Source organism: Dasypus novemcinctus, chromosome 9 (genome assembly GCF_030445035.2).
Source record: "Dasypus novemcinctus isolate mDasNov1 chromosome 9, mDasNov1.1.hap2, whole genome shotgun sequence".
Lineage (NCBI taxonomy): Eukaryota > Metazoa > Chordata > Mammalia > Cingulata > Dasypodidae > Dasypus > Dasypus novemcinctus.
In genome coordinates, this window is record NC_080681.1 from 10882651 (window position 1) to 10907830 (window position 25180).

At 37.7% G+C, this 25180-nt stretch overlaps 1 protein-coding gene across 1 annotated transcript in view; it reads right to left on the reverse strand.

Annotated features, from left to right (window-relative positions):
• CAPZA1 (capping actin protein of muscle Z-line subunit alpha 1) overlaps nt 1-25180 on the reverse strand; it is a 45190-nt gene that overhangs the window by 13645 nt on the left and 6365 nt on the right. The window contains exons 2-4 of the mRNA XM_058303042.2: nt 12360-12423; nt 10444-10495; nt 6320-6383 (exon numbers count right to left, since the gene is read on the reverse strand). Of these exons, the coding sequence (XP_058159025.1) occupies nt 6320-6383; nt 10444-10495; nt 12360-12423 (180 nt within the window). The remainder of the gene's footprint in view (nt 1-6319; nt 6384-10443; nt 10496-12359; nt 12424-25180) is intronic.

The following is a 25180-nucleotide window of genomic DNA, read 5'->3' on the forward strand; positions in this document are numbered from 1 at the left end:
GAGGTTTAGCTATTTACAATTTACATTTCATTAAGAAAAGATATATCTAGGGGATTTGAATCTCTGGACTGACAATATGATAGCCACGCCCTGAACCTCAACAGACTTCAGCTCCTACACTCTGATTTATTGGATTTACCCCACTCAGCTAACATGGAGTTGAAGAATGTCAACCACCACACCATGGAGCCTAGAGTGCCTACAACTGAAAACAGGAGGATTGCATCCAGTATCCATGTGGAATCTAAGCCCCATCTTGACATAGAAGTGCAATGGACACAACCAATCCAATGTCCACAGAGAAAATGTGGCATTGGTGTGGAAAAAGTGGCCATGGTGGCTGCTGGGTGCGGGGAATGGGAGGAAGAGATGAGATGTGGAGGCGTTTTCGGGACTTGGAGTTGTCCTGGGTGGTGCTTCACGGACAATTACGGGACATTGTAGATCCCCCCAGGGCCCACTGGATGGAACATGGGAGAGTATGGGCTATATGATGTGGACCATTGACCATGAGGTGCAGCGATGCCCAGAGATGTACTTACCAACTGCAATGGATGTGTCATGATGATGGGAGAGAGTGTTGCTGTGGGGGGAGTAGAGGGTGGGGGCGGTGGGGTTAAATGGGACTTCATATTTTTTGAATGTAATATTTTTTAAAAAATGAAAAAAAAAACAAAACCCACACATATATTCCTAAATTTGGGATTCCTGGTCTTTATCACCAGACTACCCTTAAAAAACCTGTTTATACTGACGATAGGAACAATGCACATACCTAATTTCCTAGTCTTACCCCAAAAAATTTATAATTTTACCACTTTTGTAAGTAAAAAATATATACATATTCATGTTAAAATTTTAATCTGCATTTCCTTAATTACTAGGTGAGCTAATGACCTAACACTTTTACATGTTTGCTTTGTATTCCAACTGGCTCATGTCCATTACTCATTTACTCACTGAATTCTTGGTATTATTCCTTAGGTATCTGAATAACCTCTTTGGTTATGAACTTTTTATCTATGATGTTTGTTGTACATATTTTCTCATTTTTAAATCTTATTTTTGTAACTTTTATTACAGCAAAGTCACTTGCTTTTATAATTTCTTCGAATGTTTCATCATTATTCCAGTTATGATTCTTTTTTCATTTCCTACTAAATTTTTTAAACTTAAAAATGTTTTGGAAAGCAGATGTAGCTCAAGTGGTTGAACACCTGCTTCCAATGTGTGGGGTCCTATACTTGATTCCCGGTGCCTCCTGGAAACCAGACCAACAAACAAATAAAAAAACCAACTCTCACTGGGGAGTGGACATAGCTCAGTGGTTGAGTGCCTGCTTCCCACATACAAAGTCCTGTATTCAATCCCCGTACCTCTGCGGGAAAAAAAAAAGAGAACTTTGAATATTTGCCTGCTTTGCATATATGAGGTCCTGGGTTCAATTCGTTGTACCCCCTTAAAGAAAAACGTGGGAAGCAGTTGTAGCTCAGTTGTTGAATGCCTGCCTCCTATGTACAAGGTCCCAGGTTCAATAAACGGTACCTCCAAAAAAAAAAAAAAAATCCAATCTCTCCATGGGATGGGGAGCGGATGTAGCTCAGTGATTGAGCACCTTCTTTCCACGTACAAGGTCCAGGGCTCAATTCCCAGTAGCTCCTTAAAAAATAAAAATTAAAGGAAAAAAAAAAGGCTAACCTTTAAAATTGACCTGAACTTAATCTAGGTGTATATAGTTTGCATTGGAAATCAAAGTCAGATTATTCTTATGTTTTATCAAATGCTTCCTTTTCCTGAGGAGCTGTATTTCAGGGTTCTATGATTGTTGCTTTATGTTTTGTTTATAAAGCAGTAGCCTTCCTTTGTTCCTAATCAGAATACTTCAGGTGTGTTACAATTTTCACAGGAATTGTATGAAACCTATTTGAAAGACAAACTTTCTCCTATCATTTGTATTTCTTATTGAGATGTTGCACTTAAATCTATTTTTAATTACTTCTGATTAAAATATGTATGCAGAGAGTGTATGAACTGTGTAGCGGACTTCTAGTTCCCTATTGATATCCATTCTCTCTTTTCTCTTTACTAACAGAACTTCAAAGCTTTTTAAGCAGATATTATGTTCAGTTAAAAAAAAAACTATTTCCCAGCTAGGGAAGATGAAGTGGTAAGAGACTGGTAATAACTTATCAGGGAAAGCTACTTCTGGAATAGCTGACAGAAGCTTCTGCATCTTCCTTCTTCCTTCCTGTGACACGGACTCAATGCCCAGAAATGGGTCAGCCACCTTGACGGCATAATGAAAACCATACCCTTCCCCTGCACCATGGGACATGACTCCTGGGGAAGAGCCTCCCTGGCATCAAGGGATTACTACCCATCACTAACTGGTGATGCAACTAGAAAGAGACCTCGAATAAAAGGACGAAAGGTAAAGACAAATGAGTATATAATGGCTAAGAGTCTTCAAGAGTCAAGAGGTCATCAGAGGGGTTGTACTTATGCACACCTCAGCAGGATCTCAGAGATAGCCAAAGTAAATACAATTCCAGGTACTGGTGCTCCTGAGGGTTTCAGAGACACACAGGTTCTATGATCATGGCAGTTGGCTCTGGAGTTCAGTGCCTTGTCAGTGGGCCCTACTTTGGAATTTGTGTTCCTAAGTGTAATGGAGTTGGACTCAGATGTGAACTTTCTACACATGCCTCTTCTGTCACTTTTACAGAACATGTGGTTGGTGCTGGGGTTGGTGTATACCCAGGAGACTTCAATCTCTGGAGTGGCCATGTGCCAGCTGGGCCCTGAGGCTCAGCAGAGTTGCAGCTCCTACTCTCCAGTTCATTGAATTTGCACAGGTCAGCTAATAGGGAGGTGAAGATGGTCAACCATCACACCTGGGAACCAAGAGTGCCTACAACTCCAAGCAGGAGAATCTCATCCATCAACCATGTGGGATCTAAGCCCCCTCTCAATATAGAGGTGGAGTGGCCACAGTAGTTGCTGAGGGCAGGGAGAGGGAAGAAGAGATGAGATGTGGGGGCATTTTCAGGAATTGGAGTTGTCCTTAATGATACTGCAGGGACTGATGCTGGACATTATATATCCTGCCATAATCCACTGAATGGACAGTGGGAAGAGTGTAACCTAAAATGTAAACCATAAATCATGCAGTGCAGCAGTGCTCCAAAATGTATTCACCAAATGCAATGAATGTGCCACAATGATGAAAGAGGTTGCTTACATGGGAGGAGTGGGGGTGGGGGGTGGGTATGTAGGAACCTCTTATATATTTTTTTAATGTAACATTTTTTGTGATCTATGTACCTTATAAAAAAAGACAATTTAATAAAAAATAAAATAATAAAATAAAATAATAAAAAACCCATAACCTAAAGATGGCAAAAAAAGAGGTAGAATCAACTTGGTCTCTAAAGGCATCACGGAGCTGCCATAACACTCCTAAATATTATCTATGGACCCGTTACATAGGAAAAATAAAATCTGTCTAGTTAATCCAATGTAATTTTTTGTGTTGTTATATGTAGTGAAGGCATCTATTAATCATTCATACATCTTTCCTTATATTATTGTCCTGGTAATGCTTTTAGCAGTTATTGCAAAGAATATGTCCTCCCTGACTTAGTTTTTAAGTTGGAAGTTACTGGACTATGAGAATGTTGACACTGGCCATTTCTTAGGTCTGGCCTGGACAAAGACCTTATTATTATGGTAATTCCCTTTGTATTTATATAATATCAACTACAAACAATATTTACCATTTATTTTTCAGTTTGTCTTTATTATGTAATTAATTTTATTTTCATTGAAAAGAACTGAGATAATAATAGAAACCAAAATAAATGAAGAATAAGCAAAAATCCCAATAATCCTGTAATCCTAACACACAGAGTTATTAACATTTTGGTGTGTATTTTCCCACTTTTTTTCGATGCACATCTATCTATTTTATTTCTTTGATTCTAAAGAGTTATACTTTTCCTTCATGACTGAACATCTCAGAAATTAGGGTGCATCTTATACTTGATGGCATTTTAGGACTGTGTCATAGTTTAATTGGTAACATTTTTTCTTTCTTATTGGTACATAAAATAATGATGCATCTTTCATAGAATTTAGGCTGCATTGTTTCTAATAGTGTATCTGTTACATAAATATCTATATTAAAAATAAAACTGCCATAACTCTCTATATATTGCTTTATAATGTTTTAGCTTAATACATCAAGAACAGGTTCCCAGATCAATAAATATACATCTATATCAGTTTTCAATGGCTGCAGAGTATTTTGGTCTACAGATGGTTAATTTAATGTTGGACATTTAGAGTGTTTTCAATTTTTCACTATTATAAACCTTGCTTTGAATAATCTTTTTGCACACTTACACAATTATTTCCCTAGAACAAATTCTGTGAATTTATTGGTTCAAAGTGAACTCACTTTTTAAAAGCATTTGGTACATACTAGCATTTGCCTTTAAAGCAGGGGCTCTTAACTAGGGGTCCACAGACCCAAAGATTTCAGGAGGTCCATGAGCTGGAATTGAAAAAAAATCAACTAGATTAGATGTCCAACATGACATGTGTGTTGCCCTGTCAAATATTACACCAGTCTAATGTTCTTATTCAAGATAAATAAACAACAGTCTGAACACTGACATGCCTTTAAAAAATAAAATTTAACTTTCCTATATTTTTGATTGGATTGTTATTTAATGTATTAAGAAGCACATATGTATAGTATTATAATTTTTTATTTTAGTAACTATTTTTCGATATATGTAAATTGACCTCCTTTGTAATTTTATTTTACGCATTTAAAAACATTCTTGTGAGACCGTGTTGGTGCAGGTTGTGATATATTTATTAAATGATATACAGTATAACGTGGACTTCATATGATTTTTATTTTGATGTACCATGTTCTGAGTGCAGTGTATAACTGCCTACAAAAAGATAGGTAAGGATGGCAGAGATGTTTTTATGATGCTGTGAGAAAACCTGAATTTCTAAATGTTTGCTGAAAATGACCATTTGAGCAGATGATGAACTGTGTTAGGTTATCAGGTATTGAAATTATGGAAAAGTCATAAAACATAGCTTTGAATAATCCTAAAATTTAAAGACATGTGGGTGTTCAGTGTCATAAAACTATCTGTCATTACATTCTGAGACAGGGTCTACGGTTTGCACCTGACTGGCAAAAGGGTCCGTGGAATAATAAAGGTTAAGAACCCCTGTTTTAGAAGTGTATGTTAATGCATTTGCAAAGCCCTCTCACACGATTTTTTTTTTTTTTTAAGGTACCAAGGCCAGGGATTGAATCCCGGATCTCAGATGTGGGAAGATGGTGCTCAACCACTGAGCCACATGAGCATCCCTGAGTTGTTTTTTTTTTCTTTGTTTGCTTGTTGTTTGTTTTTAGGAGGCACTGGGAATGGAACCTGGGACCACCCATGTGGAAGCAGGTGCTCAACATCCAGTCCCCATGATGTTAAAAACTCTGGTGATAATGCAAACATTTGTTTGTCCTGTTTTTCAATAAGAATAAATACCTTTGCTTTTCTATTAAATAAAATCTCTCATTCTTGCCAGGGAGAATTAGGAACAGCTGGAAAACCAGTAAGAATCAATTGCTTTTTTTTGGTCACTGTTCTTTTTACGAGCAGCTCTCCTTTCTTGCTGTAGAAACTCCAAGTGTTAATCAGACAGAGGAAAATTTTCTTAGTATATATAATTTTTTACAAAACTATGAAAATTAAGACAGATTTATTTGGCATCTGATCTTCAGACATCTGCTTTCTAGGATTTCTACTACCTGCAAGTATAACCTACCTAAAAGAACAATTATTTTGGGAAGCGGATACAGCTCAACAGATAGAGCTTCCGCCTACCATATAGGAGGTCCAGGGTTCGATACCCAGGGCTCCTGGCCCATGTGGTGAGCTGGCCCACAAGGAGTGCTGCCCATACCAGGAGTGGCCCCTGCACATGGAGTGTAGCCCCGTGCAGGAGGGCAAACCATCATGGAGTGGTGTAGCTCACACATAGAAACTGATGCAGCAATGACTTAACAAAAGAGAGACACAGAGAAGAGACAATATGAGACGCAGCAAACTAGGCAGCTGAGGTGGAGCAAGAAAATGGTTGACTCTCTCCCCCTCCAGAAGGTCCCAGGATGAATTCCCGGAGCCACCTAATGAGACTACAACAGACACAGAAGAACACACAGCAAATGGACAGAGAGAGCAGACAACCAGGGGTGGGGGGAATAAGGAGAAAAAAAAAGAACAATTATTACCTGATCATCATATCCTTCTATCTTCACAGGTGTGAATTGATCCATGTTATATTGGGCAAATGCACTGTATTTTTTTTAAAGTAAAAAAAAAAAAAGGGAGAAGAAGAAGAGAAAATAATTATGTATAAATAAACACAAAGGCAGTCCATAGAACAGTGAAAGAGAATGTGAAAACATTATCTGGTGCTTTTTCCCTTCCTCTCCAGACATCCAATGTTTATATAATGCCTTCTAGCTTTCTGAACAGACTCTTCCCACAAATATTTCAGAAATGCCCCAAGCACTGAAACTACCTTTTCCTCTCCACTTTAGGCTCTGATAGGTCTCCCACTTACCAAATTCCTAAATTTTAAACGCTCTGATTATTGTGAATTTTCAACAGTTTAATTAGGAAGGGGATCTTAGTAACTCAAAGAATCTTTAACTGATACACTACTTTGGAAATGTTTCTTTAGCCTTTGCTCTCTGAGGCAAGGCAAGATAGGAGATATAATAATTAAATGTACTAGAAGGTATCTGGCATGGAGAGAGGGTGAGGTAAGAGTTGAATGTGAGTCAAGTTTCAGAGTAGAGGTCATTTTAAAAAGTACATGTCTATTATCATTTACATGCCTAATATCGTTTACTTATTTGTTCACTGCTTGCCCAAAAATTCTTTCAATGGTTCTCTAGTTCATCTGACAAACTAAGTTAAAGTAAAAGATAAGCTAAAAAATAAAGACAGAAATAAGTTGCAGCATAAGATAATACATTTGTATTCTTAGAAAACATTGGTCTTTTACAGAATTTTCTTGCCAATGGAAGGGTTAAACATCTCTCCAGCCAAATTTTAACCTGCTAAAATACCCCCTAGACCACTAGTTTTAAGTAGAGCTTTGAGCCTTTCCTAGGTTTTTAAGAGAAATTAAAATAACTAATATTCCAACTTCTTCAATTATTTAAGATTGATATTCAATCTTCTCACTTTGTCAAGTTATTGTTGTGCTTAAAAAAATTTATTTTAAAACATCACACCTTCATTGTAGGAAAATGAGTCCCAAACAACTGGTTCTTCAGAAAGGAATATAAATTAAATGTTAATGAAAGTGGATTAAATATTCATTTTTTAAAAAAAGCTTAAGGAAGTAGGGAGTGTATCAATATTGCATTGTAAGTGATATTTGCAGGGACAGATGTTGGACATTATATATCCTGCCAATACCCACTGAATGGACTGGGGGAGAGTATAAACTACAATGTAAACTATAATCTATGCAGTGCAGCAGTGCTCCAAAATGTATTCACCAAATGCAATGAATGTGACAAAATGATGAAAGAAGTTATTGATATGGGAGGAGTGGGGGGTAGGGAGTGTAGTATGTGGGAACCTGTTATATTTTTTAATGTAACCTTTTTGTGATCTGTGTATCTTTAAAAGAAAAAGACAATTTAACAAAACAAAATGAAAGAAAAAAGTATTACATTCTAAGATACTTCTTAACAGTATAGATTACTAACACTAATGTCAAATTTGCTCACATTGTTCCCATCTCAAGTAAACAGAATTGCCATTCTACCAGTTGCTCAGCCAAAACCTTGGGATCTAATCCATCAGTCAATATTGTAGGTTCCATCTTGAGTGCATATTCAGCATCTGACTCCACTGCTACCTCTCTGGTCCAAACCATGACTACGTATGCCTGAACTACAATGGTCTTCTAAGTACTCATTTTACTTCAATGCTTGCCCTGCTACACATCAACCAAAATGATTATTTAAAAATATGTCTCACCTATATATATATTTTTAATGTAATATTATTACAAAGAATTAAAAAATATATATAAAAAAATTAAAAAATAAATAAAAATATGTCTCACCAAGATCAAAACACTCTACTAAAACTCCTATCTCTCTCAGAATAAAATCCAGCCTTTACAATGGCCTACAATATGCTACTTATTCCAGAAGGATTGGGAATTATCAGAGAATGGTTCTGGTGGTCAGAAACATATGCAGAATTAGATCATATGATAAAAGCATGTTTTTTCTACCCAGTCATCAATTTCATGTCACTGTCAGGGAATAAGGGAAATCCTAGGTCCTTTAAGGCCTCTTTCATCCTATATGTAAAGCAGTAATGATGATGATGATGATGATCAAAATATTTACTGGATGCTTGACTATGGCCAAGAGATTGAAGTACCTTATTATAGAAAAACTGCAAAGAATGATTCTTTATCCCTAGAGAAAAATCAAATGTTTGGGGCCAGGACAGTTCTCCTTTAGCAAGAAGGTTCTCCAAAACTAGTCTATAAGAACTGGAACAGGGAAGCAGACTTGGCCCAGTGGTTAGGCCGTCCATCTACCACATGGGAAGTCCACGGTTCAAATCCCGGGCCTCCTTGACTTGTGTGGACTGGCCCATGCGCGGTGCTGATGCACGCAAGGAGTGCTGTGCCACACAGGTTGTCCCCAGGGTAGGGGAGCCCCACAGGCAAGGAGTGCACCCCGTAAGGAGAGCCGCCCAGGGTGAAAGAAAGTGCAGCCTGCCCAAGAATGGCACCACACACACGGACAGCTGACACAGCAAGATGATGCAACAAAAAGAAACACAGGTTCCTGGTGCCGCTGATAACGATAGAAGCAGTCACAGAAGAACACACATCGAACAACTGGGGCGGCGGGGGGCGGGGAGGGGGGAGAGAGAGAAAAAAAAAAAGAACTGGAACATTTATAAATACAAAGCTTTATTGTCAGGGTGACTAAAGCAACTTAAGTATCTAACTACATAACCTATTTCTTTTCTTTCGCTTCTGATTGGAAATGGGACAACAGGCTTAGGTTGTAATTACCCTTGCCTCTTGGCATTTCCCTCCTCCCCAGCAGTGCCTTACCAAGTGAAGTACAGAATACATTTATTTTCAGGAGCTCCCAAGGATAATATTAGGACCAATAAGGCAGACAAATTGAAGATCTTGCCTTGTGAGAAAGTTAATTCCTTATTACTAGAAGCACTAAGATAACTATCTGTTGAGAGCCTGTAGATGGGGTTCTTTCAATGGAAGAGCAGAGGGAAGAGAAGGGTGAATAAGCAAATTATGCATGTCTTTTTCTATGGCCGATTCTACACATCTGAGAGAAACCCAGCATTAGAGTGCATTTTTAGTGTGTGCCCAGCATTCCTAAATCAATGTATAGTTAGGGTATTATTCAAGATGACAATTATAGTGGTGTTTTACAGATTTGGGACAAGATGTTTGTAGATTCTTGTCCCAAAATGAGTCCCAAAAAAGCAGACAGGAGGGAAAATGATAACTGCTTCCTAGGCAGCACATCTTACAACAGTTTTCTATAGCTAAAATCTCAATTAATTATATACCATACCAAATGCCTTTATGATAATCACTCTGCATCAAGATGTTCTTATCCCTTCTCCCCATCCATCCCCTTCCCAGCCATTATCAAAATCCAGCTTCCTCTTTTCAAAGGAATTCTGGGCCTGTTGGGTAGACAGTAACTGAAATAGAACTTTGTGTTGAAAAGTAGGAAAAAATACACGTGGGAAGGTAAGATTAAAGCCAGATACAGGGCCTTGAAAGTTAGACAGAGTTTGGACTTTAAAAAGATGAAAAAGAGAACCACTGTAATGCTTTTAAAGTCAAGGACAAAATGAAAATGGTATTTTAGAAAGATTAATTAATTAGCCTGATGGTGATACAAAATCAATGACTGGGTAGAACAAACACGCTTTTATCATATGGACTAATTCTATAAAGTACTTTATGAAATTGCTATTCTTTAGCAATCTGAAAACATTCTTCAATAGTAGTCTTCTTTCTATAAGTAGCAATTTAAAAAATTCAACAGGAACTAAAAGAACTATAAAAGAAAACCTATCAACTAACATTAAATTTTGCTTAAGCAAACTGGGAAAGTTTGGGCAAAAATAAAATAAAAAAAACTTTGAGGAAGTAATAACATTTTGGGGGGAAATGTTTTGTCCAAGGAGGAAAAAAACAACTAAAACTGCCAGGATCAACTGCTTTATTTTTAAAGTCTTAAATACTGTTCTTGGGGTAATATTTAGTGTCAACTTATTTCATGTCAGAATAAGATGCAAGCAGATTTAGAAAGGTACTTACTGTGCTGCCCCTTCCCTGAGAAGATTGTCATTATTAAGTAGTAGCCGGACATCTGAGGAGGAAAAAATGATGATAAAACGTTTAGGAGATGGCTAATTTAGCAGATTTCTAGATTTTTTTTGGTAAATCAGGCTTTGCACAATTAGTCTTCAAATATACTGTATGAATAGAAATTTTTAAAATGCAAATGAACACATGCTAATTTCATAAACTTCATAGATTTTTTTCATACAATTATTTGTGCTATAATAATCCAACAATAAATTCTCAAGGAATGTCATAGCAAATGAAAACATATGTTACAGTTAGGGCTTTTAATTTTCTATCTAAAGAATCCTTTAAAATAGCCTAAATTAAGAACTGCAGTTTGTTCTACAACATTAGACCAAGAAAGGTGGCAGTGAAACTAATGAACCCATTTTTCTTTGGAGAATCTGATGTGGTAGCCTACAACCTTTTTTGAAAAAAGTCTATAGTCTTTTTTTTGGTTTTTTTTTTTTTAAGTGTAAAGAGTCTAATCACTTTTCTTTTGGAAAAAGAGGATCCTTGTTACTGAGAAACTACCAAGCATTAACTCTAAGAGCTCTGTAAGGCTATTGACAAGCCAAAGGCCTTTGATAGAACTTCTAACAGATGATCCTGGAAGTAGCAAATGTCTAATATGCCAATAGAATCCATCTCACATGTCACAAGCAAGCAGCTTGCCAATTCCTAATCTAATCTTTGGTATCATTTATTCTCATGATATTCCTGTAAAAATACAACCAGCTGCCAGAAATAAAACAAGGGACTTCTAACTACAGAGGATGGTAATTTTGTTAAGCTTATCAGTTGGATAAAGTTCAAGTTTAAGAATTTTTTAAACCACAATTGTTGAAAATTTATTTTTGGTAAACATGGAAGAAAGACTGAAGAAATGCTGTACTTGTTTATCTTGCTGTTAGTTCCCACAAGCCACAAGCAATTCCATAAGGAATGCCTCAATTTACATCTACGGTATTAGCCTATTTATTCCTTAAAATTTTTGTGTTTCTCCTTGATTACATTTTCTATGCATCATTAAATTTCCCACTGAAAGTTTTGATTGTTCTATTATATGTGGGACTTTGGTCCAGGAACAGATGAATATCACCCATCTTCTAATATAAAACTAGAATTCAAAATAAATGTTTGTTAAACTAAACAAAGATGCACAAAGACTACGATTTTTAATTACAGGGAAATTTAAGATGATATAATCTGATAATTTTAAGTGAGATAACAATGATTTATTTAATTGCTAAATTTAAGAGGCTTCATCAGTATTTTTCACCTTATAAGTTTTGTTGAGATAGTGAATAGTATGTAGGCTGTAGATGTAAGTGGTTCCCAAACTGGCCGTGATTCAGAATCATCTGGAAGAACTTGATAAAACAGATTACTTAGCTACACCCCAAGCCTAATGTATGAGAATCTTGATGGGATAATAACACTGAAATCTATATATTTAACAAACTTTCTAGTTTATTATGATGCCGTCAGTTCACCCAAAATGACCCTAGAGAATCTTATATTATGGCACTGCCTGAATGTGTAAGCACTGAAGAAATTTAAACTGATTTATAATAAATATATACCTATGAAAACAACTTTTTTTCTGTTAAAATTTATTGATAATAAACTACCTTAAATCTTCTCTCATATACGACAGGTATTCTAATATGTGGGTTAAAAGCATGTTTTTGACTCAGATCTGGGTTTGAATCCCAGCTCTGCCATTATCAGATATATGTCCTTGAACAAATTATTTTAACCTCACTGAACTTCATTTCCTTAGCTATAGATTTAATTTGTTGTAGAGTAAAAGAGATTGCAAGCTCTCAATAAATGAAACTAATTAAGGAAGGCTTGATAACAAAATACAAATCTTTACTCACCATTAAACACTTCATTAAATTCCCCTGGGGGTGCATGAGTGATGAATTTAGCAGCTATGCGCACCTAAAGGGAAATAAAATTCATAGTAAGGGAATTTTGAAGAGTAAATGAACAGATCACAAAATTTTCATCACATTCCTTGAAATAAAATTTCCTATTTAAACCTATACTGTTCAGGAATCCTTCATTTTCTTTTCACAAAACACCTCAGAGCTGTTATGATTAATATAAGTTTATTCTGATTTTGGGATTATGTGTCACTGCAATAATTTTGAGTTTTTCTTTAAAAAGTGGACTTTTTAAAAAACTTTTAAAAAGTTTCTGGTCACAATATAGCACATTCACAAAAAAGAGAAAGCTATGTTCCTATCCCACTTATGAATACTGAAAACAAAACACCTAAATAAAACATTAGCAAGTTAAGTAGTATACAAATAACAAATACTGTTTATCCCAATGGAAGGGATGGTTCAATACTAATAAATTAATGGAATTTACAAATTAAAGGAAGAACGAAAGGACCCAAAATAATAAAATTCAATAACCATTCCAATATCACAAAACTACTCATTTTTTGGAAAAATATTAAAGGATAGAAAAACCTTCTTTAACCTGATAACGGTTATCTACCAGAGTTCCACAGCAAACTTACTGATAATGAAACACAAGCAGTATCTTCAATTGTAAAAGTAAGACAAAGGTGACTTCTATCACCTCTATTACAATATTGTACTAGTGGTCCTAATGGATGCCATGAAGAAAATGAAGAAAAATATTTATTTTATTAGCCATTCAAACCTCCTGTTTCCCCACTGCCATTCAGTCTTCCTGGATCTCCTATTATAGATGATGGATGCTGAAACTTTAGGCTCTAACTGACATATCCAATATTTTTCTCCTATATTCCATTTTCCCTCCATCATTTTATACTTTGAGGAGAATTCCTCAGCTCCATTTTCCAGTTCATTAATATGCAACTTCAGCTCTTCTCATTGTTATTTAGACAATATTTTGACTGTCTTATTTTTTACTTTCCAAGATTTTTAAAAATAAGATTTATTTACCTTTTTATCCCCACCCCCATCCCCACCCTTGTTGTCTGGCACTTACTGTCTGCTCTGTGTTCATTTGCTGTGTGTTCTTCTGTGTCTGCTTGTCTTCTATTTAGGCGGCACCGGAAACCAATCCTGGCACCTTCTGGAGTGGGAGAGAGCTTGCACCACCTCAGCTCCCTAGTCTGCTGTGTCCCTTACGATCTCTCCTCTCTCTTTTTGTTGCATTATCTTGCTGCACCAGCTTTCCACATGGCCAGCACTCCGTACAGGCCAGCTCACCTTCACCGGGAGGGCTCAGGAATTGAACCCTGGACCTCTTTATATGGTAGACAGGAGCCCAATCACTTGAGCTACATCCACTTCCCTCCAATATTTCTGATTATTTCTTTTCTGTGTGTGTCCAATAACCTCTTGAATCTCTTTGAGAATATTGACTGTACTTACTTTCCTAAGAAGTTAGATTTAATGTTTGCTGAGTTTAATGTTTCTCTTTCATAATAAAGGTTTCCCACAAATGTTTGGGCACTGATTACCTGGTCCTTTTTGAATTAAATTTATCTTGTCTGTCCTTTTTGCCTGTAGCTTGTCTCTAGTGACTGTGGGGGAGGGAAGGAGTAGAGTTCCTGCTGATTTCTAATGATAAGGATGTGTGAGCAGACTATCCTGTGAGTGAGCCTCATGAGGACCAGAGGATATCTGAGGACTGTTCTGCGTCTCTGGTTCCAGTGCTTATTGAACAAATGCTGTTTCTGTTTAGAGTTAAGCCCAAACAGAGAAGAAGAGAGGAGGCAACTAGTCCTATTAGCTCCAAGAGTGTTTTGTTTTGGCTCCATTCCTTCCTATCATTTAAACTGATACAAGCTCCTCCAAAATGATCCTATTCAATGTGTTTTGGATTATGGTTTCCTCTGATTTTACTTTTCCATTTGAGCTTTTCTGCCTTCTATCAGAATTTCTTAAAAAAAGAAAATTGGTCCACAGATGGCCCTCTCATTTTCTATACTGTTACCAATCTATTCCTCTCTCTACCTTTTTTTTTTTTTGGTCATTTTAAAAGTTTGGCGTAAAAGGTAAAGTAGAAGCATGTGTTCAGCTTCCACAGGAATCAACCCCTTATTTTGCATACAAAAAAAAAAAAGTGGAAAAGAAAGAAGTTACAAACCTCTTTAAAAGAAAAAACTACTTGGAGCATCATTTGCAATACCTATATACAATAAAGATGTTAGTAATGGTAATAAATAGGACTGATCTCAAATAGACCTCTTGGTATGTAACTTAAGAACACTAAGAGAGGGGAGGGAGGGGTAGCATACGAACATAGGAGAGTGTCAGGTGTTGGTCGAGAGTAAAATGCTGAGAAAATCGTATCAAAATATAATTAAGAGGGTTGCCTGTTTAGGATGCTCTGAGGGGATGGTCGGATGCGAGACGGGCTCCTGAGGAATGTCTGAATGCTCATTTTGCCAGAGTGGGTGGTACCATTGGGTAGAGACCCAAGTAATGAGAGTGGAGGTGGACCCACATCCTGGGGAGGACTAATGCCATCAGATAGAGGGAACGGTATCTCTCCAGAGAAAGGGTGGCTCCCAGGGCATTGGGGTAGTTGAGCAAGTTAGGCCCTGAACACTGTTGCAAGTATCTCTGGACGGGGCTCCTCGGGAAATGGAGGTTGGCTGTCGCTGTGGGCACCAAGGGGAGGGGAAAATGGATGTGAAATGTGTGGAACCAAAGTAAATGTGGGGTAAGGGAGGAGTTTCACGAGAGTACACAAGGATGGATATAAAACATGTAATATTACACCATAAACATATAGGGGACGACAGACTAATAAAGTAAACCACAATGTAAAACACAGGATAACTAAAAATTTAGAAAACTGTATATCCTAAAGTATGGAACACAATGTAAGCACGGATGTCACCTTGTTTGAAAGCTATTGTCTCAGAGTCTGTACATCACTTTAAGTAAATATGATATGAATAAGTTGTAAGAATATCGCTGTGGAAGGGAAAAGGTTTAATGGTAGATGTGGGGGAGTACTGTATATTGTATATATGAATTACTGTGGACTAGGGCTCTTGTGAAGAGAAGTTCAATAATTAGGGGGAAAAAAAAAGAAAAAGATAGGATGTAGAATTTTTCCAAGTCAACACGTATTCTGTATCTAACCTTTAAACCCGTCGCTATATGCCATTTTACTAGTAAGGGAACCTGACATTATATTGGGCTTCAATTTTCAGGAAGTTTTGGATCACAGAGTGGTCGAACAATGGCAGCGGAGGAATACTGGTATAGGATACTATCGACAGGTGATATATGGCTGACAGGGAGCTGTACAGGGCATATGTCCAGGGTGCATGGTAATGTTTAGATATACTCATAGTGGCAACAATTAAAAACTACAGCTGGGGGGGTACTGAGTTCCTGGCCGGAGGTGCTCTGTCGTGGTCCCTAGGGGAACAGCGGCAATCCCCCAGGTGCAACGGTAAGGACCAGGAAGGAATGAGGGTCCAACAGGGAGAGCATGATACTAATGACTATGCTTGTGAGCCTATATGCCTGAAATAAGAACAAGGCCTAGAGCAGCACTGTGCCTGGGAATTTCCTGACAGCCTTCATGTTACTCAAATGTGGCCAGTCTCAAAGCCAAACTCAGCATGTAGATGCAGTGCATTCCCCCCAGCATGGGACATGACACCTGGGGATGAGCCTCCCTGGCACCGAGGGATCACTACCAAATACCAGCTGAAGATGGAACTAGAAAATGACCTTTAATTAAAGGTTCAATGCGGATCAGCAGAATATCCCTGTCTACATATAATAACATGACTTTAAAATGTTGTTTGACCTAATGTAAGGGGAAAATGGAAAGCAGAAATGAGTTTATATGGCTACGAGTCTCTAAAAAAGTGTCTGGAGGCTGTCAGAAGGATTGCCCCTGTGCACAGCTGAGCAGAGTCTGGGAGACAGATGGAGTGGATGCAATCCCCAGGTGTTGGTTCCTTTGAGGGCTAAAGAGACCCACGGGTTCTATGGTCATGGCAGACGGGGTTCGCTGCCATGTCAGATGGCCCTTCTTTGGAGCTGGTGTTTCTGTGTGATGGAACTGGACTCAGATGGGATCTCTTTTCATAAGACTTTCATCCTACTTTACTGGAATTGTAGTTGGTGTTGGGGTTTAAGATATATTTAGGGGATTTGAATCTCTGGACTGACAATAGGATAGCCAGGCCCTGAGCGTCAACAGACTCCAGCTCCTACAACTGATTTATTGGACTCACCTCCAATTTATTGGACTCCATCAGCTAAGATGGAGTTGAAGAAGGACAACCACCATACCATGGAGCCTAGAGTGCCTACAACTGAAAGCAGGAGGATTGCATCCAGTATCCATGTGGAATCTGAGCCTCCTCCTGAAATAGAGGTGCAACAGACACAACCAATCCAAGGCCCACAGAGAAAAGGTGGCATTGGAATGGGAAAAGTGGACATGGTGGCTGGTGGATATGGGGAATGGCAGGAAGAGATGAGATGTGGAGCCGCCTTTGGGACTTGGAGTTGCCCTGGATGGTGCTTCAGGGGCAATCACCGGACATTATTGTAAATCCTCCCAGGGCCCACTGGATGGAATGTGGGAGAGTATGGGCCATGATGTGGACCATTGACCATGAGGTGCAGAGATGCCCAGAGATGTACTTACCAAGTGCAATGGATGTGTCATGAGGAAGGGAGTGAGTGTTGCTGGGGGGGGAGTGGTGGGGTTGAATGGGACCTCATGTAATTTTTTTTTTAATGTAATATTTTTACAAAATCAATAAAAAATTAAAAAAAAAAAAAAAGAACACTAAGAGAATAGATGGTGAAAATACTTGATGTGGTAAGTATGAAGATGATTCAACTGATTTGTGACAAAGGCAAACACAGTATCCACCAATAAAGTGAGCCCTTTTTCCAGATAGGAATTCTCTGTTGACTTCATTCCCTTCCAATAATTTTAAGTCCTTGATGACCCCACTGAATTGAGGTTACCAAAGTCAACCCTTTCTTAAGCAGAAAAAAAGACTTTTAAGAGTCTTTTGTAAATAAAACTGGTACTGAGAGAAAATTAGTAAAAACAGAAATACTTCACAACGTTAGCATCCCTAGGTTTATACTATAGAAATTACTGTGAATTAGCTCTTATTCTAAGAAGAATTAAAGAACGGTTGCTCCACGGTCAAACTTATCTTTTAAGTCAAGAATGTCTTGTTTCGAGCAAAATTAAGGGGAAAAAACCTGGGTTCTAATTACTGGCTCTGACTATCCATTAACTAACTTTGTGATTCTAGAAACATTACTTCTCTTTTCCACCCTGAGTTTCCTCATATAATCCAACTCTTCAAAGAGTTAGATTAGAAGACCTGCAAAATTTCTATCAGCTATAAAACCCTATGCAATTTTGAAAGAAGACAGAATGTGCTATGGGGACTATCTGGAAGCAGCGCTCAGGAATCTGTACCAAGTACCTTAAGTGCATAGAATATGAGAACCATACCATGATAGGGTAGATACAGACAACAGATTATTTTTCTGGGATGAAAACTGGTAGACATGAAAAGGAAATACACTATACAGGTACCTATATTAAATGAACAATAACAGTAAAAAGGGGGGTTCTAATCAGGAAGAAATGCTGTTCAACTCATGAAATTATACTACAAGGGATTAACAATTCCAATACAGATTTCCAAATATGGATATTTTTCTGGGCATGTACACTTAATAATTCTGTACTTCTCAACTTTGTTGTTAATCACTTATTTAAAGGAATTGGTGGGAAGCGGACTTGGCCCAATGGATGGGGCGTCTGTCTACCACATGGGACGTCTGCGGTTCAAACCCCGGGCCTCCTTGACCCGTGTAGAGCTGGCCCATGCGCAGTGCTGATGCACCCAGGGAGTGCCCTGCCATGCAGGGGTGCCTGGGTGCCCCCCACCCCCAGCGTAGGGGAGCCCCATGCGCAGGGAGTGCGCCCTGTGGGGAGAGCGGCCCAGCGCGAAAGAAAGTGCAGCCTTCCCAGGAGTGGTGCCGCATACATGGAGAGCTGACACAACAAGATGACTCAGCAAGGGGAAACAAATTCCCCTGCCGCTGACAACAACAGAAGCCGACAGGGAAGAAGTTGCAGCGAATGGACATAGAGAACAGACAACTGGGGGGAGGGGAGTGGAGGGAGGGAAAGGGGAGAGAAATAAATAAGTCTTTAAAATAAATAAATAGAGGAATTCGTAAATCTACTTTGAATAGTAAACCTATCTCTCAAGTTTATTTGTAGCAGATCTGAGTGGGCTAGGGTCTATTCCACTTTCTGTCAAGGTGCATTTCCTAAAATTCTTACAAAATTGTACACTCTTCTCAGTAAAGCAAATTTAAATGTGTGTATTCCAAAAATAAATGTATACCTATTCATACACTACCAAAAACATCTTTCCTGAAAGAAATAAAGTCACAGCCATAGTTTATACACCACTACGTAAATAATGTTAGAATATATAATAAAAGTTACCAAATTGAAAGCTCAAGATACTCATAATTCTGAAGTCATCCCAAAATTTTCAAATTACACAATGTGATGGAATTTTACAAAAACAGTCATTTAATTAATGGATGGTCTGACACTGCATATAAAAAAGTACTCCGAGTGGGTCTATTCAGGGTACAGGCTTTGCATATATGAATTCCTCCTAAACCTCCTAAAACAAATAAACAAAGTAATCACTTATCCATTCAGCAAACATATACTGAGCATCTAAAAACTAACATTTTTACTTATTTACCTCCTATCAGACTAGTGCCTTATGCTCAGAAATATAGGTTGATTAACTTGGTTAAAAAAGGAGATAACGTTGAGAAAAAGAAAACTAAAAGCTTACTTCTATATTCTAGAGAAAAATAAAACAAAAGTCAGAGGTAGGAACATCAAGTAATATTTGACCTCAGATTCAAGTGCTACAGTGTTACAGTTCAAGTGCTGAAAAACTTAGTGATCTCAATAGATCAGAGAATATAGAGAACTTTGTTCAAGGTCATATACTGAGAAAGGGGGGAACTAGAACTAAGATATTCAACTATCATTAGTCTGTGCATTGAAACACCCTCCTTGAAAATTGTGCCTCTTTCTCTCCCCATCGTTACCTGTCTAAATCGTTCCATCTTTTAAGGTTAGGTCCTTTTGTTTCTCTCCAAGAATCTCCTAATGTTAAGAATCCTCTGTACTCTTACCATACTTTGTTTGAACATTTATTATAGCACCTAATATATAACTGCTGATGATAATTAGCTCTACAGATGCCATTCTGTTCCAAAAGACTCAAGTTTTTAGGTGGCAAACTACCTTGTTTGCCCAATAAAGTAAATGGCACAAAGAAGGCAATTAGTAAATGTTAGAAAGAAATCTTCTGGAAGAAAATAAGGCTCACCCAATTGTAAAGAAAAGAATTTATTCTCAGTTTTGCAAGAAGGGGCGCACAACCAGAAAACGTGGCTGGCGCCCTGAACAAAGAAAAATGACACAATTTATACCCCTAAGCCTAGCACGCAAGCCCTTCCTGTTTCTCCATAGATTGGATACTTCAGAAGTTACTGCCTATCTGAGAAGATCTAACTTTCCTGCGCAAAAGTTTGTGATTAACTGCTTCCCCCATCACATTCCAACCATTTTAGTTTTTACCTGCTCCCCTTTGCCAAATAAGGAATGAAATTTAGTGCTGAACTGGTATTGACTTAGCTCTTTCTTGGGCATCTTTTTTACTGCCTACAGGACTGGCTTAAGCTGGTTTCCTTTGTTCCTGCTCAACTTGGGAGTGGGAGACTGAGGCAGTAGGCTGCCAGGTTACATTAATCAATATTTTCTTCCTGTATGTGAAAACTAAACTAATCTTCATTTCTTACAGTAAATGAGAACAAAAATCTCATTTTAAAAATTAATATGCGATACTTTGGCAGAATGGAAAGAGACAGGTTTTGGAGTTGGACACACGTGCATCTTTTGAATTTCACCTGCTTTTCATCTCTTTGAACCTCAGCCTCTCCCTAAAGTGGGACAATATCTACTCCTTAGAATTGTTTTAAAGATTAAATGAATTGATAATATAGGTCAAATTTTCAATGAAATATACTTAAAATATAACAGGAGACTCTCAAATAAGTGTCAGTTATCTTAACTGGTTGCTTTGATTTATTAAATTGAGCAAACCCTTTAAGTTACTGAGAAAACTCAAATTCTTTGGGTCTTAGTTACCCTAAGTCTCCATCATCACCACCACCATAACCTTCATCAGTAACTACACAGTAACAACTTTTTTACTGACCAAAAAAAGGTGAGTTTTCCAAAGTATGTCTGCACTGACATCCCTTCAAAGCTTTATAACATACATAACAAACTTTTCAGTTTACTTTGAAAAAAAAAAAGTTTACTTGTGTTTTCAACTAGGAAACAAGTCAAAGAAAAATAGTAGTGAATTGTGCCTTATATTTTTCTTACTTTTATTTCACCCCATTCCAAAAGTATTCGAGAATAAATAGTTGCACCTCTTCCCCTCCAGAAAGAGATATGCCTTATTCTTATCCTGATCGGGAAGTTTTATTTGCATAGAATTCAATGCTGGGAGTGTTTCCCATTCAAGGACATTTAGGACATTTGGCAAGAACTAAGGAAGGTAGGTTTAAAAATACAAAAACAAAACCACTATACTGCTCAATTTGGGTCATATTTTCCTCCTGGACTAAGGCTTTCAGTATAAATAAATAAAAAAATTTTTTAAAGCTCAAACTAGCTCTAGAATTCCAAATTTCCTTTAACAGATAAATAAACAAAATTCCTGCTAGCTGAGCATCCTTAGAAGCTAGTGAGCATTTAATTTTGGTCACAATTCAAGAAAAATATGTATCCTTAATGATCGGTAGAACCATATGGAATAATGGTTTCACTAAACAAAACTTAGTGTTATTATTATGTGTGTGTCTTTTTCCCCAAACAAGCTACCTAGTTTAGACCTGAAGACACTATAAAAGATACAAAATGTACTTAGAAATTTTATTTTGTATATAGTTTTTTGTTTTCTTTGCCGTACCAGGGTGTGAACCTTCTTATTCGGGAAGCCAGCACTCAAACACTGAGCCACATATGCGCCCCTGAGTTGGTTTTTTCATTTGTTTGGCTTGTTGTTTGGGGCATGGGGAACCAAACCCGGGACCTCCCATGTGGGAAGCAGGCGTTCAACTGCTTGAGTCACATCTACTCGCTGTACACATTTTGATTTATCATTATTTGCAAGGGCTAAGGCTTGAAAAGCACAAAGACATCTTAAATTATAAATGTTGTAAGGAAGAGATGGTGACATTTCCATCCTCTTTTAATTTACAACGTCTCTATGCACTAAATTAGAAGGAAATTCTTCCTTAGTTCTAGTTCAGGACTCTCCTAATATGATATCCACAATGTTGTTGATAAGAGTTCCAAGTATTTATCTTAAGTGCTCATTTAGAGCTTAAGTAATCAACTGTTAAACAACGAAGAGGGAAACGGACTTTGGCCCAGTAGTTAGGGCGTCCTCTACCACAATTGGAGGCCCAAGTGGTTCAATCCCCGGGCCTCCTTGACCCGTGTGGAGCTGGCCCATGCGCAGTGCTGATGCGCGCAAGGAGTGCCCTGCCACACAGGCCACACAGGGGTGTCCCCGCGTAGGGGAGCCCCACACGCAAGGAGTGCACCCATAAGGAGGAGAGCCACCCAGCGCGAAGGAGGGAACAGCCTGCCGAGGAATGGCGCCGCCCACACTTCCCGTGCCGCTGACAACAGAAGCGGACAAAGAAACAAGACGCAGCAAAAAGACACAGAGAACAGACAACTGGGGGAGGGGAGGGGAATTAAATAAATAAAAAATATAAAAAATCTTAAAAAAACGAAGAAAATTTTAAAGTATTGGTTCAATTTCAGTAAAGAGTAATAAAGTCTTACACTAAACACAAAATAGCATATATATACGGAGGATAAAGACCATATTTGGCTTAATTAGATCTGCCTAAATGTCTAGTTCAAGAACTGCTAAGTAGAAAGTCTGAGTATGTTCTAATAAGTCAGAAAAAAGATAAAAATTAAAAGACTGCTTAAGAGTTTAAGGTGTTAAAATATACCCCCACGATAACCCACTTTCTTGCAGGTCATTTGACAGACAGGTAAAGTATTCCGAGTGGCCAGATATAATGAATATTATTTTGGAAGCAAGGTTAGAAATGAGGGGAAAAACTACACCAAATACCTTGAGAGTCAGGAGCAAAAGTGCAAATGCAAATGCCAACTAGAAAAGAGGAGAGTCAGGCATGAGAACCATGCTTGATGGAAGCAGGACTAGTGGAAGTAGGTAAGGAGTTTTTCTGCCTTTAAGATCTGGTGCCTATATGCGCTGTTGTGGCATTCTAACTTGAAGGTTTATCTTTTCACCAATTGGGGTTTTTCTTCAAAATCACTGAGAATCAGACCTGGTTTCACTTGCCAACTTCATCACTTAATTGCCTGAGTCTTAATTTCTTCATTTGTGAGTATAATATCCACTCATATCTACAACTGTTTTAAGAATCCAGTGAGGTAACATGGACCGACATAGCGTATACTTATTTTTCCCCTAAGCAAATGCCTAGATGTCACTACATTTGAGTAATGTGTCTTCTTTAAAAGTTCAGATTTTTGTATTTAGCAAGTCATTCATTCACTCAAAAAACAAAAAACACAACAACAAAAGAAAAACAAACACAATTTTTTAGATCCCAGGCACACTAAGCTGGTTACTGAAGATTAAGACAAAAAGAATGGTGAAAGAAGTCAGTTAACAATGTGTGAAGTGATAGAAGGACACAGAACATTATGTAATGGAATTATTGTATACTGTTATTTACCTAAGCTAAATTTCTCTATTGAATAGTATCAATTCTTATAATATCCTTAGTATTACACTATGCATACACAAGCATGCTAAATATACACAATAAGACTAGAAAGCATATAGTATACAACTTAAAGACTAGAATCATGAAAGACATTCTTTGCTTTCTTGGTGATCTCTTCTATCATTAACATGGGAATTACTACTGCCAGAATTCTGGTTATATCCCTAGTTGTTGAGGATAGTCTCTTCTTGAGTTTCAACTTTCTATAAACTTGAGACAGAGTTCAGGGAGTTAATTAACAGGCTTTTTTTTTTTTTTTTTTAAGGCCTTGTTTTAGATACTGGGATTCAATCCCAGAGCTGCTGGCAGCTAACCTGTCAACATAAGGAGCCTGAGAGCAGTTCTAATACAAAGGAAAGCAGAGCTGAGGGATGGAGAAAATGAGACTGAATTCAGAGGTTATCATTTAAACCCTGGATCCAATCATGCCTGAAGGCTGTGTAAATGCCTGTATTTTTATTATAAGATCCAATAAAGTCCCTTTTGCCTTGAGTCAGTGATTCTGAATCTTGGCTACCCATTAAAATTACCTGGGGAGGTTTAAAAAATACTGATGCTTGGGTTCTACCCCCAGAGTCTGAGGTAATAGATCTGCATGGAATAGGGCTTGAACATTAGGATTATTAAAAGCTTCCTCAAAAAGATTCTAATATACTGCCAAGGTTGAGAATCACTACCTCAAGCTAATATAAAATGCAAATCAGTGTTGGCAGATACAAAGAACATAAAGACAAACATAGAATCAAGCACCTTGGCTTTTCAATCATTGTATACATTATTACCATTGCTAGCACAACACCTTCTACAAACAAAAGTTAATAGCCTCAGTAAAGATGTGTCAATCACTTAAAAATAAATATAATTCAAAACAGCAAAAGTGCCAAATCAGTAGTACAGGTAATATATGACACAGAACTTAAGAGGAAGGAGATGAATATGAGCTGGATTTGTAAAAGACAACTATCAAGAAGAGGGAGGTAGGATCTAAGATGGACTCCGAAAAGTGTTTTCATACTGGGGGTGGGGAGGGAGAGGAGGGTATTACAAATGAGAACAATGAGAAAAAAAGAAAAAAGGTGAGGAGAAAAACAGACTTTTCTAAGTAGGATGAGTTTGGTACGAACAGAGAGTTAATTTGGAGATAATAAAAGAAAAAGTAGGATAAAACGAGTCCACTGCAGTAGTTTTGCTATCTTGCTATCAAGTCTGGTTTTATTCTGTAAGTATAAATACCATTATTTATGGTAAAGGGAAGGAAACCGGAAATTAGTTCAACAACGTAGGCACTGATTCCATCAATCATGCCTACATAATTAAACCCCAATTAAAGCTCTTGGCATTGAAGCTCAGATTACTTCCATGATTGAGAAGACACTGTGCACAGAGTGATGTATTTTGAATCTACATGGAGAGGCCAGGGAAGTTCACATGTGAGACCATCTCAGACCTCACCCTATGTGTCTTTTCTTTTAGCTTCTCCATTTGTACTTCTTTTGTGATAATAAAACTATAATCGTTAAGAACAGCTCTTTCAGTGATTTCCGAGGCATTGCAGTGAATTATCAAAGTCTAGGTGGTGGTGGGAATCCCCAAATTTGTAGCCGATTGTTCAGAAATATAGGTAGCCTGGTCGCCCAAAATGTAGCTGGTGTCTGAAGGGCAATCTTGTAAAGAAGTGCCCTTAACCTATGGCATGTGGCCAACTCTGGATAGATAAGGAGTCAGAATTAATTGCACTGTAGCTGGAAATGAAGTTTTTGTAGTTTCTAGAAACATGGATG